The sequence below is a fragment of the Agelaius phoeniceus genome, chromosome 9 (assembly GCF_051311805.1).
Source record: "Agelaius phoeniceus isolate bAgePho1 chromosome 9, bAgePho1.hap1, whole genome shotgun sequence".
Lineage (NCBI taxonomy): Eukaryota > Metazoa > Chordata > Aves > Passeriformes > Icteridae > Agelaius > Agelaius phoeniceus.
This window is the reverse complement of record NC_135273.1, coordinates 19,613,699-19,630,195: the sequence shown is the minus strand read 5'-3', so window position 1 is coordinate 19,630,195 and position 16,497 is coordinate 19,613,699. Positions and strand designations below refer to the sequence as shown.

General features: G+C 40.3%; 1 protein-coding gene across 2 annotated transcripts in view; it reads right to left on the bottom strand.

Moving 5' to 3' along the window:
- The window catches only part of TM9SF3 (transmembrane 9 superfamily member 3), a 41,930-nt gene extending 28,348 nt beyond the window's left edge, over positions 1 to 13,582 (bottom strand). The window contains exons 1-3 of one of the 2 annotated variants that reach the window (XM_054636953.2): positions 13,415 to 13,582; positions 5,272 to 5,467; positions 1,665 to 1,787 (exon numbers count right to left, since the gene is read on the bottom strand). In XM_054636953.2, the coding sequence (XP_054492928.1) occupies positions 1,665 to 1,787; positions 5,272 to 5,467; positions 13,415 to 13,492 (397 nt within the window). In that variant the 5' untranslated portion in view covers positions 13,493 to 13,582. Of the gene's footprint in view, positions 1 to 1,664; positions 1,788 to 5,271; positions 5,468 to 7,009; positions 7,139 to 13,414 lie in introns of those variants that run through there. The other variant, XM_077183148.1, reaches the window with a different exon arrangement.
- Between the last annotated feature and the right edge of the window lie 2,915 nt (positions 13,583 to 16,497).

Below are 16,497 nucleotides of genomic sequence, written 5' to 3'. Positions count from 1 at the left end.
AAAAAGAAAGCCTCCAAGACTTGTTAGCCCAGGATTCCAAAGAAGTCAGCTTAGCATCCATTATCCCTGGGCAATTCAAACCCTACATACCTGCCACTAGTCTAGAAAAATAATTCACTGGGCTTTTGTTGAAAGGCCAAAGCCATAAAAAATATTGTAGCAACAACTGTCACTCATGCATGCTTTTAAAAAGCCTACCAGCAATTGCACAAGCAGTACAGTAAAGGTCACACAGAGTAATTCGGGTCTTCTCCAAGCCTGGCTACAGAGCCATTACACACAATAAACAAATCAGCTGAAAAGAACCAAATCAATACTTAAGTACTTCTCTTCAGGCATTATAATGGTATCTCTTAAAAACAGACACATTAAAACAAACCCAGACCTTCCTGACAACCAGATAAATAATACATAAATGAAGTGTTAATATTTCTGCCATGTTCATCTAACAGATATTTTCTAAAACAAATTAAAATAAGAAAGAGCTAAAAAAAAGCAGCCTTTGTCAAAATGAATTAATGATGGATAGCATTACTCATACCAGGTATCAAAGAACTTTTCTTGGATGACTTGAACTGTGTTTCTGTAGGTGCTGTGGGACTTGTTTTAGTTTGGGCAGTTTACCTCTTTCACAGAACACAGGCAACAAAGAGCTTATGGCTGTTTTTCATTTCCTTTCAGTTTAAATATCTGCAACAGGGAGATTAGGCCTTGGAGAGTTTGGTTGATTGCTATCAGTGCAAAGTGCAATCTGCAGAGCACCCCTTACTAGGTAAGTGATCACAGGTTACGAGGGAGCAACAAAACACAGAGACCTTAGGAGACAATGGCAATAAAGATACCCACATTTTTATTATTCAAGACACAAGCACTTCTAAACCCAGGTAAATAATACTCAGCAAGAGAAATTCTGAGAACTGTAAAAGAGTAAGTAAAATAAAACTCCATATAAACACAGACAACAAAGCAACACTGTTAACAGCCACTAAATTACCATAAAATTAAACCAAACAGTTTTTGCATGAGTAATAAAGAAAAGTAGCAAAATAAGCAACTCTCAAATAAGCTTGTTATTCATGATCACAATAACATGTAACCTACCTAATTACCACCTACTTGAACATCTGAACAAATTTAAACCTAAGAACTTATTGTTATTAAATTGGGGCTTTAGAAACAAAACAGCTTTTCACTGTTTTTGTATTTCACTAGTACAGCCATCCTACTGTTCTTTCAACGCAATAAGCCTTCAACTTATTTCACACAGAACTGATTAGGTTGGAAAAGACCACTGAGATCATTGAGTCCAACCTATGACCCAACATCACCTTGTCAACTACTCCATGGCACTGAGTGCCACATCCAGTCTTTCCTTAGACACCTCCAGGGATGGTGACTCCAACATCTCCCTGGGCAGCCCATTCCAAAGTCTAATCACTCCTTCTGTGAAGAAATGCTTCCTAATGTTCAACCTAACTCTCCCATGGTGCAGGTTAAGATTATGTCCTCTACTACTTTACTTCATATTCTTGTGAATTTGACTTGCATGTAAATTTCTTGTGAAATTCTTGTAACAAAGCTTAGTCATTAAATGACTCCATGAAACCCACTAGTACAGGATTTGAGTAGGTGTAATCCAATCATTAATGCACAATATCACTCACCCCATATTGGCAAGTCATCAATATACATCTGGTACCAATAGTGATTTTTGATAGCATACACAAATGCATCTCTTCTTCCCTTGTCCAAGTCAACTTCACAGTAAGTGGTCTGCATCACATCATCTGCAAAAAATTAAAGCACAGTTGAAGATTTATTAATGAGCTGGCTCAAAGTGAAGGCAAATCAAATGGAGGAATGGACAGAGCTGAAGTCTCCAAGCCCTCTTGGGTATCCTCAAGTAGAGAACAATAAAGGACATTTTAAAAAGAACCATTAAAGCAAATGCATGAAAGTGTAGATGCATGTAGATTTCTGAGCACATTTCTTGTGCTCAGAAATCTACACTTCTGCATGCAGAGGCTTCCCACATACTGGACAGGGAAAGGTTCCACAGTATCTTTTTGCTGCTTCACCCACACTAGATTAAGGTAAAAAAGCTGATGACAGATTCACCTGAACAGATAATGAGATCTCTCTAACTTTAACAAGAGGTATGAAATTATTAAGAAATACCTAAAACTGTTTACAACATTATCCTTGTTTTAGTATAATCGGCTTCACTGACTAGGAATAATGTTTGTAAAAAAACCTAAAACTTTTTAAAGTTCTCAGCAGTTTTGAAGTAACTACCCTAAGGAAGAAAGAAAGCAATCAGAGTAAAGACAGAGAAAAAAAGGAGAGAAGACAAAAATAGGAATAATGCAAAGGATGCACAAGAAGCTGCGTTTGGAAATAAAATAAACCCACCTCTTTCACCCAGAAAGTTATTCTTCCCTATCTACAATTCCTAAGTCACACTGTTAGCAGCCATTCTTTTACATTTCGGAAGAAGTACAAAATGCAATTTTGTTAAATCATCCTTTTCCTCTTTACATTCATCTTCTCTAACAGCACAGTATGGTAATATCAAAAATAAATTTTCAAATTTAAGTTACCATGATACCAATATTCAATCCATTTAATAATTTATTAGGTCTCAGGTGTAACAGAGGATGTCACTCAAACACTTGAGTAAAGAACTTGACATATTAATTAAAAAGCATTATTATCCTAGATTTAGCTTGACAAGATAATTAAGCCAATCGAAAACACAGAAGTTATATTACAATATGAGTGTCTGTTATTAATTAATTTCTTTCTTCACACAGGTATTTATACAGATTTGAGACCTGTGATGTAAGAACATTTTTCATATTGTAACAAAAGGAAAATCCAACTGTCTTGTCTGACTGCATGTATCCTTTCATATGCCACACTTAATACAATAAACACTACTTCATGGAGACTTGAATACACTGTAGATTTGCTCCACCATCACCACCATGGGAGTGGAAGTGGAAACCTTCACTCTCAGAAGGGCACATTTCTGCAAAATCATATTTTTATTCTAGTTAAAAAAATACAGGCAATGCCTACTGATTCAAGTGCCAGTTTTACTTACACAGTTTAGTACTTCAGCTAATAACAGCTGTAGCCTAAACAATTCTTTGAATATGATGAACAACGTGCAGCTTCACGCTTACCTGCTACTGCTGTCCAGTCAAACAATGTTGAGAAGGGAATTATTTTTTATTGCAGAAGCTAATTTATTAGAACAATTCTATTTCCCTTTTACTAACTTTAGAGAATAAAAACCTAAGAGTATGAAGTTCAAATCTAATTTTGTAAACTCATACAATACTTTAAAGAGAAAGAAATGCCTGCAACTGTTAATCTTGCCATAATGCCAAAGGCACATAAAGAAAAGCACAGATGCCTGTAAACTCAGAACTTAGATATCATTCACATATTCATGAAGAAAATCTGTGCAAGTTGATTACTTATTATCTTAATTATTTCAGCTGCAGATTTTAGATACTCAACACTCCTTCAAGCTGCATCTTTAATTAAGAACACATGAATCTATTGGTACCAACCAAGCCTCTATCTGTTAACAAAAAGAAAGAAAAAGGAAAACAAAAACCAACCAAAAAACCAAATCACCACAAAAACACTAACAGCCCTGTTTCAATTTAATTACAGCAACTTCTGGAACACTGATGCAGAGCTGAAGCCGATATCAATCACACTGAAATAAAATTCATCCATTAGAAAAATTTTTTTTCAATTTCACTGATACAATCAAGTTACAAGGGGAAAAAATAAAAGTGAACATCCTTTCTGCATAGAACAAGGTCTACCACTAAAATGTCACCAAAAAACTGAGCTACCATCACAATTTAACAATCTAACTGGAAAGAAATTCATTATACAAATGCTAAATGTTAGAGACTGGTCTATGAAATCCAAATTTTACAATACATAAATTAGATACAAATTGTACTGGGTTTATGACAACTTTTAAGCCTCTAAAAAATGAATAAACTTTATGAATCTTCACCAATTGTTGAATTGCTGCCAGTTGCCTTCACTGTCCTTTCCATTTTGTGTTTCTGAGGACATTCTATGAGGTTTGACAAGAAAATTATTTCTCCCACATTGAGTAAAATTTTCAGCATGCTACAAGTGTAACAAACCAGTAGTAGGACTGTTTCCCAGTGTTTGTACAGGTACTCTTTCTTTCTTAAAAGAAAAGATTCAACTCCAAAATCTATGCAAGTTTAAAAATTATGAAGAATTTAAGATATTAACAAAGTTTGTAAAAATCTTTTATTCAACTTATCCTACTGCTAGCAAAAACATCATTAGCTCTTTTATTTTACAGATGTCCAGTTTTGGATAAAAATTTACAGCTTACAGAAACTAAATCCCATCTGACTGTAAATGCTCAGACAGAGATATTATGCTTAAGTTCTCCATCCAGTTAAGCCCTAGTGATGAAATGCAGTGTTCTGGAAAAAAAGATACACAGAAAGATAAATTGAATTAAATTAATAAATGTTAAAATTCAAGAGGCAAAAAGAATCTCTTACTATTTGAAGTTCTGCAACTACTAGCTACAGATATCTGAAAGGACACACAGAGGGAAATTATGCAATAGAAGACTCAGGCCTTAATACCAAGAAATGTATTTGCTAAAGAAGTTAAATGTCTTCTTTGGAACAGTATGGAAAGATGGTGAAGACAGGGAACAACAGGAAAAAAAAACAACAACTAGCTTCATCCTGCTCCAGCCTGACCGGCATGAGTTAGAGACAGCACTACAAAGGTATTTGTCAAAGTTATTCTAAACTAGACAGTAATCAGAAGGATACAATCATCAACTTTGTGTTGAGATGGAGCTCTGAGATACTGAGCCCTTGCTACTCCTTTGCAATTGCAGTAAGTCTACAAGTATTCATCATCACAGGAAAAAATTACATCTTCAGAACCGGTAATTCCAGGATATTAATACCAGTAAATTACCAAACATTCATACGCAGAAAACTTAGTTTTACTTTGTAAAATGATATCAGTTACTTCAGAAGCAATATCTGCTGCAAGCATTTTCCTTCAAGGGCACGTAGATGGAAGTGTAAACTCAAAAGCCAGTGGTAGTACCAATCAACCATACAAAATATACTCAGCTGCTAGCAGCAAGAAAATCTCAGTTCTTCTCATTAAAAGATCAAGTTTGAAGAGTTTGTGCATTTTTTTAAGTGACTAAATGCACTTTGAATTACTTACCTTTAAATTTGATGTCAAGCCCACTAAATTCCAACTCAACTCCTTGAAGTGCTTCCCCTAGGGTTTCATGGTAATGGCCAATGCTTTTTTTTGATCCCACACAGAAAGGGAGAGAGAAGTATTTGTACGTTTCTTGGCGATTGTGGTAGGGTCCTACAGTATTCATCCATAGAACAACTTCCTCTTTATCTTGGTACTGAAAAACAAAGTTATTGAGTTAGATGAGAAGCTCAGCAGAATAAAAATGTTCAAGAAGCTCTTATTCATATTAACTAGCAGGGCAGGATTGCTCAATCACAGGCAACAGCCACATTTAAAGACAGCTGAACATTTTTGTCTTTCACATGACAGGGACTCCAGGATAAAATATCAGCCTGCTTTCATAGGGGAAAAAAAAGCCAAGTTGATCATACAGTTTCTTACAGCCTATCAGTGAAGTATCAGACAAGGGGGATTTAAGAAAGATGTAGAAGATGCAGCGAGCAGAAGTCTTGAAAATAAATAAGCTTTGACTAATTTTGTAAAAACACAGATCAGTTAAAAGCAAAACTCTGCTTATCTCAACTGAAATAAAGGAAACACCAAATTAATGTTTTGTTAAACAAGATCTTAGCAAAGTAGTCAGGCAATCTACCCACGCTGCCAGGTATTTTGTATTTTCCTAAAATGCAGCTCCCTTTCTTTTTAGAAAGGGTATAAACTGCATTCAAAATTCCCAGAAGAGCACAATGCCTCACAGGAAGCACTAAAATTAAACTGTTGCGTACCTATAGTAGCCAAGAGCCAAAGTCAGACAGAAGAACTGTATTTTGATGCATTTCCAGCATTCCCACAGTGAAAAAACAGAACAGCAAGAAGTCTGGTGGCTGCCATAAAATTCTCTCTGGGAACATTTACTCTTCACTTTCCACAGCTACTGTTAGCCAGGAAAACATATTCCTTGTCTAGGAGCCAATATTTTTTCCCAAGCCCTTATTACTTCTGAACAACAAAAAAAGGTACTTATAGGTCATTAATCTATCAGTATTCAAATACTGGACAAATTCAGGAAAATTAAATTATCTGAAATAGTAATTTGCATTATATCTGTATGCATCTGGATGAGGTATCAGATTTGCTGATTACTACACGAAGTCTCTCACACAACACTACTTCACCTACAATTTCAACAGAATAAGAGGGACAGGGACAACAATGTAACTTCTAAGGCAGGAAAAAACTCTATTTAATATTATATACACATAAAAGCAAGTCACTATACAGGTCTTGAATTTTTTTAGGTACAGATATATAAAGTATTGTTATAAGACCATAACACAGACACAGAACACCTTGGAGAAGAAAAGAAAGCAAAATGTTAATTAGACGTAACTATTATATAGTGCACAGCTGAAATACTGAACACAGTTTTGTATCTCCCTTTTTAACAAATGAACAAAGGTTGTTCAACTCCATTTATTCTGAACAACCACAGTCATTCCAAGAGGTCAATGCAGAAATTAAAAAAAAAATCCAGATGAAGTGTTTAAAAGTTAAACTCAAGGATTTAAATAAACATGCTTCGGAAAATAATTTCATCCCTTTAAACTAACACACCATCTCAATTAAAGGCTCATCGTTTTTTGTTTACAAAGATGTACAAAGGTCATTCCAGCCTCCTGTGTGAGTGATTTCCAACAAGAAACTTAAAATATCTTACTAATTTCATTGTGAGCTGCAGCAGAGACCAAACACTTACTGGTTTCACAAACTTGCCCCTTCGCAGAGCACACACTTCAGAGCAGTTCTGACAGCTAAAGAATGTCAGAGAAACATCAAATAAAAACAAGAGAAAGCATGAGAAAGTAGACATTCCTCCTCTCTGTCAGCAATCAGAAAGGTTATACCAGTGCAGCACAGTTGTCCAAAGTTGGGAAAGATAAGAGAAAGAAAGGAAAATCCCAGTTCCAATCCCCTCAGCTGCAGAAACAGACAGTGGAGTCTGCACTTGGAATCCGCCTCTAGCTCCTGCCAAGAGAGCACGGGACAAGCTGGTCCATCTCTCTTCCTAGCCTGTTATTTCTATCATGTCTTCTATTTCTTCCTCTAACAGCTGCAGAACATATTTCCAGCCCTTTCTCAAAATGGTCTTTACTTGTCAAGAGCCCACTTTAGCACTACTTATACCAAACAGCTTACATGTGAGCTGACCTATGTCTCTACTTAACCTTCAGTAACAGAATATGACAACATCCTTGGGTCTGTCAGTTCATCATTGACAGCCTGAATCAAGAAAGCACTGACCACTGCTTTCCTCAGCTGTTCCTTTCTGACATGCTTCATACTGAGCTGGGACCTCCACATTTTTGGAACTCGTGAAAGATGAGGCAGAAACCAACAGATTTAGAACATAACATGCAAAATCTTGCTTTGTTTTCTGATCTACCAATGTAACTAAGTAACTACAACATGTGCAATAACCAATCTGTTTTTTGCTTGTCTCTTATCTGCATGTTGCTTTAGACCCTCTTCAGGGCCTACATGTTTTTCCTACAATGACTCCAAGATGCCATCAACCTACTCGAGAGAGAAAAGGGGCCACATCAAACAGATGCAAAGAACTCAGTCTGCATTTATTACTTCCTCCTTTCTCACAACCACCCCAGAACAGCACTAGATAAATCTTTTCAGGATTGCTACATAAAGAAACACAACACCTCAGCCAGCCCAGGGTGCACCTCACTCACACAGTCCTTAGGCACAGCCATCTGCCACCCATCAGGTGCTCCCAGTGACTTCCTCAAATGAAGGGCATTGTAGCAAGTAAAACAAGCACCTTCAGCTTAGATTTGGGGGTGGTGCCTAGCAGAAACGGAAGGACATTTTCTTCTCTCTCCATTTGTTGGGTTTTGCTCATTGTCACTTATAAGGACGAGCTTTCACATTTAAATACATTTCTCCGACATGACATATCTTATCCTTGCATTCTTAGCCTAGTGCTAGGGTAAGATGTTGGCAAGAACACAGTGCTATTAAAGAGTTCAAGGGTGGCAGTTTGATGGTGGGCTTTCTGTCTGGTTTCTTTTCTGTTCTGTTTCATTAGGGTCTTCATAATATCAAAAAGTCCACAATAAATAACAGTGCCAACACAAAGGAAAACTTATTTAGGCAAGACAAAGCACTAGAGTATTTTGTAGGATACTGTCCTGTCACCTCTTTATGAGGGCTGCTAAGTTTTGAGAAGCCTTACATGTAACACACCTTTCAGCAAAAAGGTCACACTATGAGAGAGAAAGAGAGAACATAAAGTAAGCCAAGATGAACATAGTAAATGACAAGGCAAAGAAGATCAACAAATAAGATGCAATCTGTACTCTGGTATATCTCAGCAATCTCTTCTGGTTTTGGTTCATATGAAGGGATAATATACTGCACATAGCTCAGAGATCCCAATTATATTCACAGATACAAGCATTTAACAACTTGGTCACAGTGCCACAACTCCCACAGTTCAGTACTTTCACATGTGAGAGAAGGCTACAGAACACCATTTTATTTATGTTTCACTTACTGTAATTTATGAAAAAATGTCTGTAAGCTTCATATATTTTTCTGCACTATGCTTAATATCAGCTCAGTAATTTCTGTAGCTATATGGAATATATATCATGATATATTTATAGATGCAGCCTGAAAAGTCTCAGCATAGACACAAGCTACCTACCATAAAGCTCTTAAGCTAAGGGAGACAAAGCTTCAGAAACTTCTTTCTGTAATGGCCAACCAGGTGGTGGAGAACCAACCTGCACTTCAAATGCAACTACATATCAACTACAACTCTCACCACAGCTGAGGACATCTGTTGCAAAGCAGCACAATATAGTCACACTGCCTGTTCAGAGCACTGGGCTGCAGGGATGTGCCCGTGCAAGCTAAAATCACATCCAACCCACCCATAGTTCGTCCTGGCTGCTGGTATTGATGGGTCCACTCTACTCCCTGCAGAGTGGCACTGAAGTGGCAGGAACCCTGTGTAGCCTGACATGGCCAGGAGTGCATCTCTTCTGTGTAATACAGCTAGTGAAAAACTGGGGGTGTGCACTACTTTGAGGCTTAATATAAAGACAATTTCCATACGTCTATACAATTTAGAAACTATTCAAGTATAGCAATATTGCCTTCAGTACAGCACATGCATCTTTTCTTTCCTGTTACCCAACAGGGCACTCACGGTGTGGAAAGCAACTTTATGTTCTCTTTGCTCAACTGTAGAAATTAGCATGCTAACCCTAAAAATAGACTATTTATTCTACAAAACAATTAAGGCTAGATGAAGTCAGTTACAAAAGGTTGCAGAAATAGATATGAGACTGTTGCTGATATTCTTCTTTACACCAGGAAAACATTTTGCAAAAAAGTGATGGGAGACAAAATGAGGATTACATCTGCCAAACCTCATGTGATGATTCAGCAAAATAAATTCAAATCAAGACAGTTTCTTTCAGAAAACATGTGATTTTACTCCTTTCCTTGAATAGATGTCTGGAATGATGTGCTCTACAATGCACATCTTGCAGGGGGAAAAAAAGAACCAACGTTATTTGTTACTGGCAAAGCAAAGATGTAGAAGCAAGACAAGAAATACAGGAGGCAGCAAGCAAGACTCAGCTGGCAAGTAATATCCCAGGCTTGCAGTCCCCAGTATCTTAGAGATATCCCATCTACTGAGCACTGTGATAATACTCAATGTTTCAGCTCACATCCACACCCTATTAAACTGTGGGTTTCAGCCTCATGCTCACCTTTGGACAAAGCAGGCTATTTCCAGTAACACTTCTTTATTTCTCTCTGAATTTTAGGCCTCATCAAGATGTGTCTAGAAGTGTACCAGTGGCACAGGCTGAACTTGTGTACATGCAGTACTTTTACTGTTACACTTCCTAGATGCACAAGATTGCTCAGGCACACCACGTCCTGCTTCCATGACATTTATTTCACCTCTTCAAAATGGAAACACAACTTCAAAGAGGAATCAGGCCACTCATCTGCGCTCAACTTCACGTGCAAATAAGTATTTTACATGAACGGAAATGTTTTCCACAGTACTTCTCTAACTGACAATTTTCAGATACTATACAAAGTTCCTAATTTTACATACTAATTTTAAGTAAGCCTTACATTCTCAGGGTTTTAACGTACTTGATCAGGGTATAAATCAAGCAAAAATGCTTTTCTCAACCATATTAAATTAGGAATTTTGCTATGCAATATAGGTTGGGTTTTGTTTATTTTCAATGTTTTTCATGTATTTCCTTCCATTCTTACAGAGCACCGATAATTAAACTGAAGCAACATTAAAATTAAAATGCTACCTACTCTCTAGACCATTCTCCTGCAACAAAAACCACAGGATATTTCAGAATGTTTTATGGTTTGTCTATTACATCATCAATTTCAACAAGTCTAGCAACAGAAGATGTGAAAGCAAAGGCCAGGCAGAAGCCCCCAGCCCTGTTTCTGCAGGATCAGTATACATTGTGATAAGGCCACCAGCAGCCCATTGATACTATCGCTTCCACAAATAAAAGGACAATTGTCAAGAAATGTTGCAATTGTTATAATACAGGCAATGAGCAAGTACATTACATGCTCTGAAGCATGAAAATGAGTTAAAGAATCACCAGACAAGTTTTCAGTTAGTTCCCAATAAACTAACTGTTCTGTCATGGTCTGAAGTTATGCTGCTGTACTGTCGTTAGACAATGGAGATTTTAAATACTGTGGCAAAAATTTCTCTTCACTTACTATTCATTTTAAATAACCATGTCTTTATCTTATAATTGTATTTAAACTATTCTTCCTCCAAAGAAAGGCAGATGTGATTTCTAAAGACTAACTGAAATTTAAGATAAAGGATATAAGCTGTTGATTCAATGACACTATCCATACCTAACATCTCCAGAAACACTAGCACAGACCTAGAGCTTCATGCAGAGTCATCTCACAATTACCTTTTATAGTATTTGCTTAGAAGTCCACAACCTTAAAGGACACATGTAATACATATTACAGCACACACTGCATACAATTCCATGTTACAGCAGCATTAAAAGCTTAAGACAGCACTTCTGTATGTCCAACATGCTGAGCACTGACAACACCCTGCTCAGCTGTGTCAGGTGCACCAGCACACCTTCCCCCAGGGAGCTGCACACCGAGGAAATGGAAGGACAAGGATGTGCACTCCTACCAACAGGTCTCAAGTCTTAAAGGCAGTGAAAATTTAGTTTGGGATTATCAAATCCTAAATTTCCCTTCCACTTCTCCAAAAATGAGCAGAGCCTTCAAAATGTAGTAAAGTACTTTGATTATAAGAAAATTAATCTCCCAGCTGCAATCATATTTAAAAGTGAAATTCATTAAAATGAAGTATTTAAGGAATATTTCCTTCAGGTTCTTTATCTTAACATCAGTACACTACTACAAAACCCTGGACATGCTTCATTCATGCTATTAATGCTTCCACTCCAATCTCCCACACAAGATTAAAATATCAAAATACCCAAACAAGGAGATAGCCTTCCAAAAAAAGGAAACTGTCTTTCTACACCAACTATTCCTAACCTATCGCATAACCTATCCAGTTAATAAACTGGACGCTATGTGAACAAGAATAGTAAACCAAAATAGACTTACAATCCCTCAGAGTTGAGTAGTTTAGATGAAAAAAATGACAAGCCTTCAAAAGGAATTTGTGATCTCCATGGGTAATTGTTTAGGTAATCATTCAGAAGATCTAAAACCATCACAGAAGATCTTAAACAGTCACTTTTGAAGGGAGAGCTCAAACCCAAATAAATTCAGTGGCAGCTTTATTTTTTTTTCCCTAGAAGACTACCAATATTAATTTAATAATGAATAATCCCTCAAGTCAACCAGCCCTTAAAATAAACACAGTGCAATGCTGAAAACCATCTCACCTCAGCAGAAGCCTCACTGTAAAGCATATGTTCAGCAAGAAAACTGGCACCTAAACTAGTTCAAAGAATATCTGTTTCTTGAAAGTACTGAATATTAGATTCACTTTTCTGTCATTATCTGAAGAACTAATAAAGTCCTTTCCCTTTCAAAAAACAAACACAATCCTAATCAGTTTTAAAGTCCTCAAAAATAAACGGAGTGAGGCAACTAATTAACCACCCCTTATACAAAAGCTATCAATACATTTATCTGTTTCATTAAGAACACTTGGTAAGCTTTACCAACCTCACCTTGAGAAAACTATGTTAAGAAACTCAGCAAGCGTTTACCAGCCAGGCTGCTCAAGAGTAAAAAAAGTCCTGACAGTCTGAGAGAGCCAGTGTTTAATCACAGCCACGTTCTAATACACTCCACTTGCAGAAGAGATGATTTCTAGGAAAGTCTTGTTCCAAAATCATATCTTAGCTTATCACACAAACTTCCACTTTCTCACACTGAAAGCCACGGGAAACAACACTCGGATGTAAAATCAGAAACTGACGAAGCAGTAGTATATTTTTCCTAGAGATTCTTTTTGGATAATATTGCGAGCACTTAAGAAAAACTATCCTCATGCCAATGGGCGAGCTCTTAGATCAGTAGTATTTTCTGCACCCATTTTCCTTGCGGGTCCGTGGCAGTGTCCCCGTCCTGCTCTCACTCCCCAGCCCATTCCCACGCCATCCGTGCCTCTTCCCGAGGGGAGCTGTCAGAACCACTCCGGTTCGGACTAAGCTCTGAAGCCAGAGCAAACATCCACCCAAGAAGAGGGCAAACAGCGCTCTCCAAACAAAGCACGGTACCTGCCGGGCCGTTTATCTGCTCCAGGAAAAGGTGGGACACCCCGCCCGGCCGCACAAGGATGTGCAAACCGGATCAGAGAACCCGCCGGCCCTGCCCCGAGCGCCCCGGTGTTCCCCGAGCGCCGAACCGGATCGCGGGGCCCGACTCCGCCCGGCGCGGCCGGAACGGCCCGAGCAGCGCAGCGGGCGCGGCGGGAGCCCCGCGGGGCGGCGGCCGCCCGCTCCCCCCGAGGCCGCGGCCCGTGGCTCCCCGTCCCTCCCGCCCACCGAGCCGCGCTCCCCGCGGAGCGCCACGGAGGCCCGGCCCAAGCGCCGCTCCCGGGAAGCCGGGGCCGCCTCACCGTGTGCTCGTGCTCGTCGGCGCGGGCGCGCAGCGGCAGGAGCGGCAGGAGCAGCAGGAGCAGCCCGGGCGCCGCCATCTCGGGCCCTCGGCGTCCCCAGCAGGCCCCGCCGCGGCACCGGCCCGCGCCCGCCGCCGACGCCACTTCCGCCCCGCCCGCCACGTCACCCGCCCGCCTGCCGGAACCGCGGGGGCGCTACGGGAGCCCCGCGGGGCGGGCGGAGCCCGGCAGGTACCGAGGGCGGGCACAGGGCGGCCTCGCCCCGCGAGCCTGGGACCGAGTGCGGCAAGCGGGAGCGCCGTTCTTACGGGATGGAATTGTAATTGATATTTCGTTTTGATCGATAAAGTAATGAAAAGGTCTTTGGGAAGGGCGGGACGCAGGGCAGTGTACAAGAACCCTCTGGAGGCACATGTGTTGGGAGCAGCAGCTGAGGGAGCTGCGGTTTTTGAGCCTGGAGAGGAGGAGGCTTAGGGGAGACCCTTATCACTCTCTGCAACTCCCTAAAAGGAGGCTCCAGCGAGGCAGTGTCCGTCTCTTCTCCCGGGGAGCCAGTGACAGGACAAGTGGAAAGGGGCCCGAGCTTGGACATTAGGCGCAATTTCTGCACGGAATGGCTGAGCAGATATTGGAAGGGCTGCCCTGCGGCTCCGTGTGCTGCTTGTGCGAGGGCTGTAGAGAATGGGCCTGTGTATTTCACTGATGAGCTTGGAAAAGACCTCCGAGGGCGTCGAGTCCAACCTCGGCCTGAACATCACCGTATCTACTTGACCATGTCCGGTCTTTCCTTAAACAGCCCCAGAGCCAGGGCAGGCGCTGAGGCAGCACAGCCACACCTGGACTTGTTCAGGGTAAGGTTTCTGTCAGTGCAAGATGAAACCCACAAACCTACCTCAAATTACAAGTCTACAGTAAGAAAAACCAAACCAAACCAAGCCCTCAATCCAAAAAGCTCATGTCATTGAACGCTGATTCATCAGACAACTTTAAAATTAATTATAGTAAAAAATTTCAAAAGTTATTCTATATATTCTCTCAAAAAAAAGGGGGCGGGGGCTATGCCATCTTCTCAAATAAAGAGAGCCAACAAATAAGCAGACAGACAATAAATGATATGAGCAGAAGGCAGGAACTCTGTGCTGTTATGTGTCATCCATGCTTTGTAAAAATGATGCAGAAAGCAGATTTCCCTGTTACCATCATACCTGTGCTAAAAGCTTTTCCTCTTGTGGTTTCACATTCAGTCTACCTTCCTTGCACATATTTCAAAGGTGTATTTAACTTTTTTCAGAGATGCAGGAGATAGTGCATGCACCGTTTCAGTAGAAGCGAGGTCCCTATAGAGACACTTGCCAAAACCCATGCAAAAGCCATGCTTGTATTACACACACACATAGAGACTAAAAAAAAAAGAAAACCTAGACAGTTTTGATAACACCATATGTTTCTTTCTAGTCATTGCATCTCAGTCCAAAATAGAGTAGCTTACCCTTGGGAGACAGAGAAAGGAGGCTTCAGCATCTTCAGTTTATTCAGTACTTAAGTCTCTCAGTCAGCACCAGGGCCAACCAGAGCCATCTGCTGCAGCAGGGTTTGCAAGGCATGCTGTACAAAGAACAAACACTGTCCCCAGGCCTGCCAGCTGGCACCTGACTTTGGTGGATTGGTTGATGCCCCTACAATTGGCCAGGCCACTCAAGTTTTTACAAGCAGTTTTTTAATCTCTCTAATATGCATCAGAAACACTTCATATTTCCCTTTCCACTTTCCCTCCCAAGCATATTCTTAAGTAACCAGCAATCTGCATGCACTCTGTTTCTTCTCTGGTTTCTTCTGATCTTCAGTTTCAGTACATTTCTCATCCTGGGTGGAATTAACACACACCACATGCTCACCAGCACAAAAGACAGATACAGGGACTGCGTACATTGAAATGTACGAGGCTGAAAGCAACTAGATGAATCCAACCTATGTGGAATACACACTTTGGTGGGCTAAGCAGGTGCATTGCTGTTGGCCTGTAAGAGGCTTAAAAGACATGACTGCATCCAATTGTTTACCTGCATCCAACAGTAAAGCCATCTTAGTGCTGCTCCTTTTTTCCTCGTTAGGGTGAGAGTCTTGCAGTGATTGTTGGTTACTGAGAATCCCTCACTAATCCAGCAGCAGTGAGACAGGAATTCCTGAAACCACAGCTGCATCTTCAGTTTCCGTCCCTTAAGGAGTGCAGAAGGGGCCTGAACAGAATGCATTTACAGTATGGCTCAGCTCTCCTTTTCCCAGCTCACCTCTCCCAGAGCCCCACCAGCACTTGGCTTTAGGTGATGGGTCAGGCCAGAGTAATGAAATATCTCAGCTTCAAATGGGAGAGGGACTGAAAGGCTACTTATGAGCTACTTTCAGTAATTCACATATAACCATCTCTCCACACCACAAGCAAGAAATATCCAGTTCACAGCCATGGTATTAGGATTCTGCAAAGTCAAATGCTCAGATAAATCCCTCCCATAGAGGACATCTGGCTATAACATGGAGGGGATGCAGAATTAAAAATTAGCTTGGAAAGACAGATCCCAGGGCTGCTTCAGTCCAACAGTGCTGAAAGAAAATCTGCATGACACACATATAATTTGCTCTTCCTTTCCTGCCTTATTACAGTTTTACCCACATCCCACAATTCTACTTTATGATGTACCTGGCAGATGTGAAAGCAGACAAATTCCTCTTACCACATCACAGCTCCAAAGTCTGGGGCACAGCTGCAGTCACCACCAAGAAGATAGGGGATTTTTGAGCAAAACCAGGGAGCTGTATGCAAACCAAAGCATGTGCAGCTGAAGACAATCAAGCTGTTTATCTTTTATCCCCAACTTCTTCACTTATCCTTGCTACTGTTTTCCCCATTTCAGCACCAAAACCTCCTTCCCTCCTTCCAATTTGAGCTAATAGAGCTGGAAACCTTATTTCAGTCCAAGAAGAGCACAGGAGGGCAGCTCTCACCTCACTGTTCCCCTGGCTACAGTGAACAAAAGCAAACTCACTGAAAGTCTATAGTGGCAGTCACTGGAGACAGCACTGAGGTT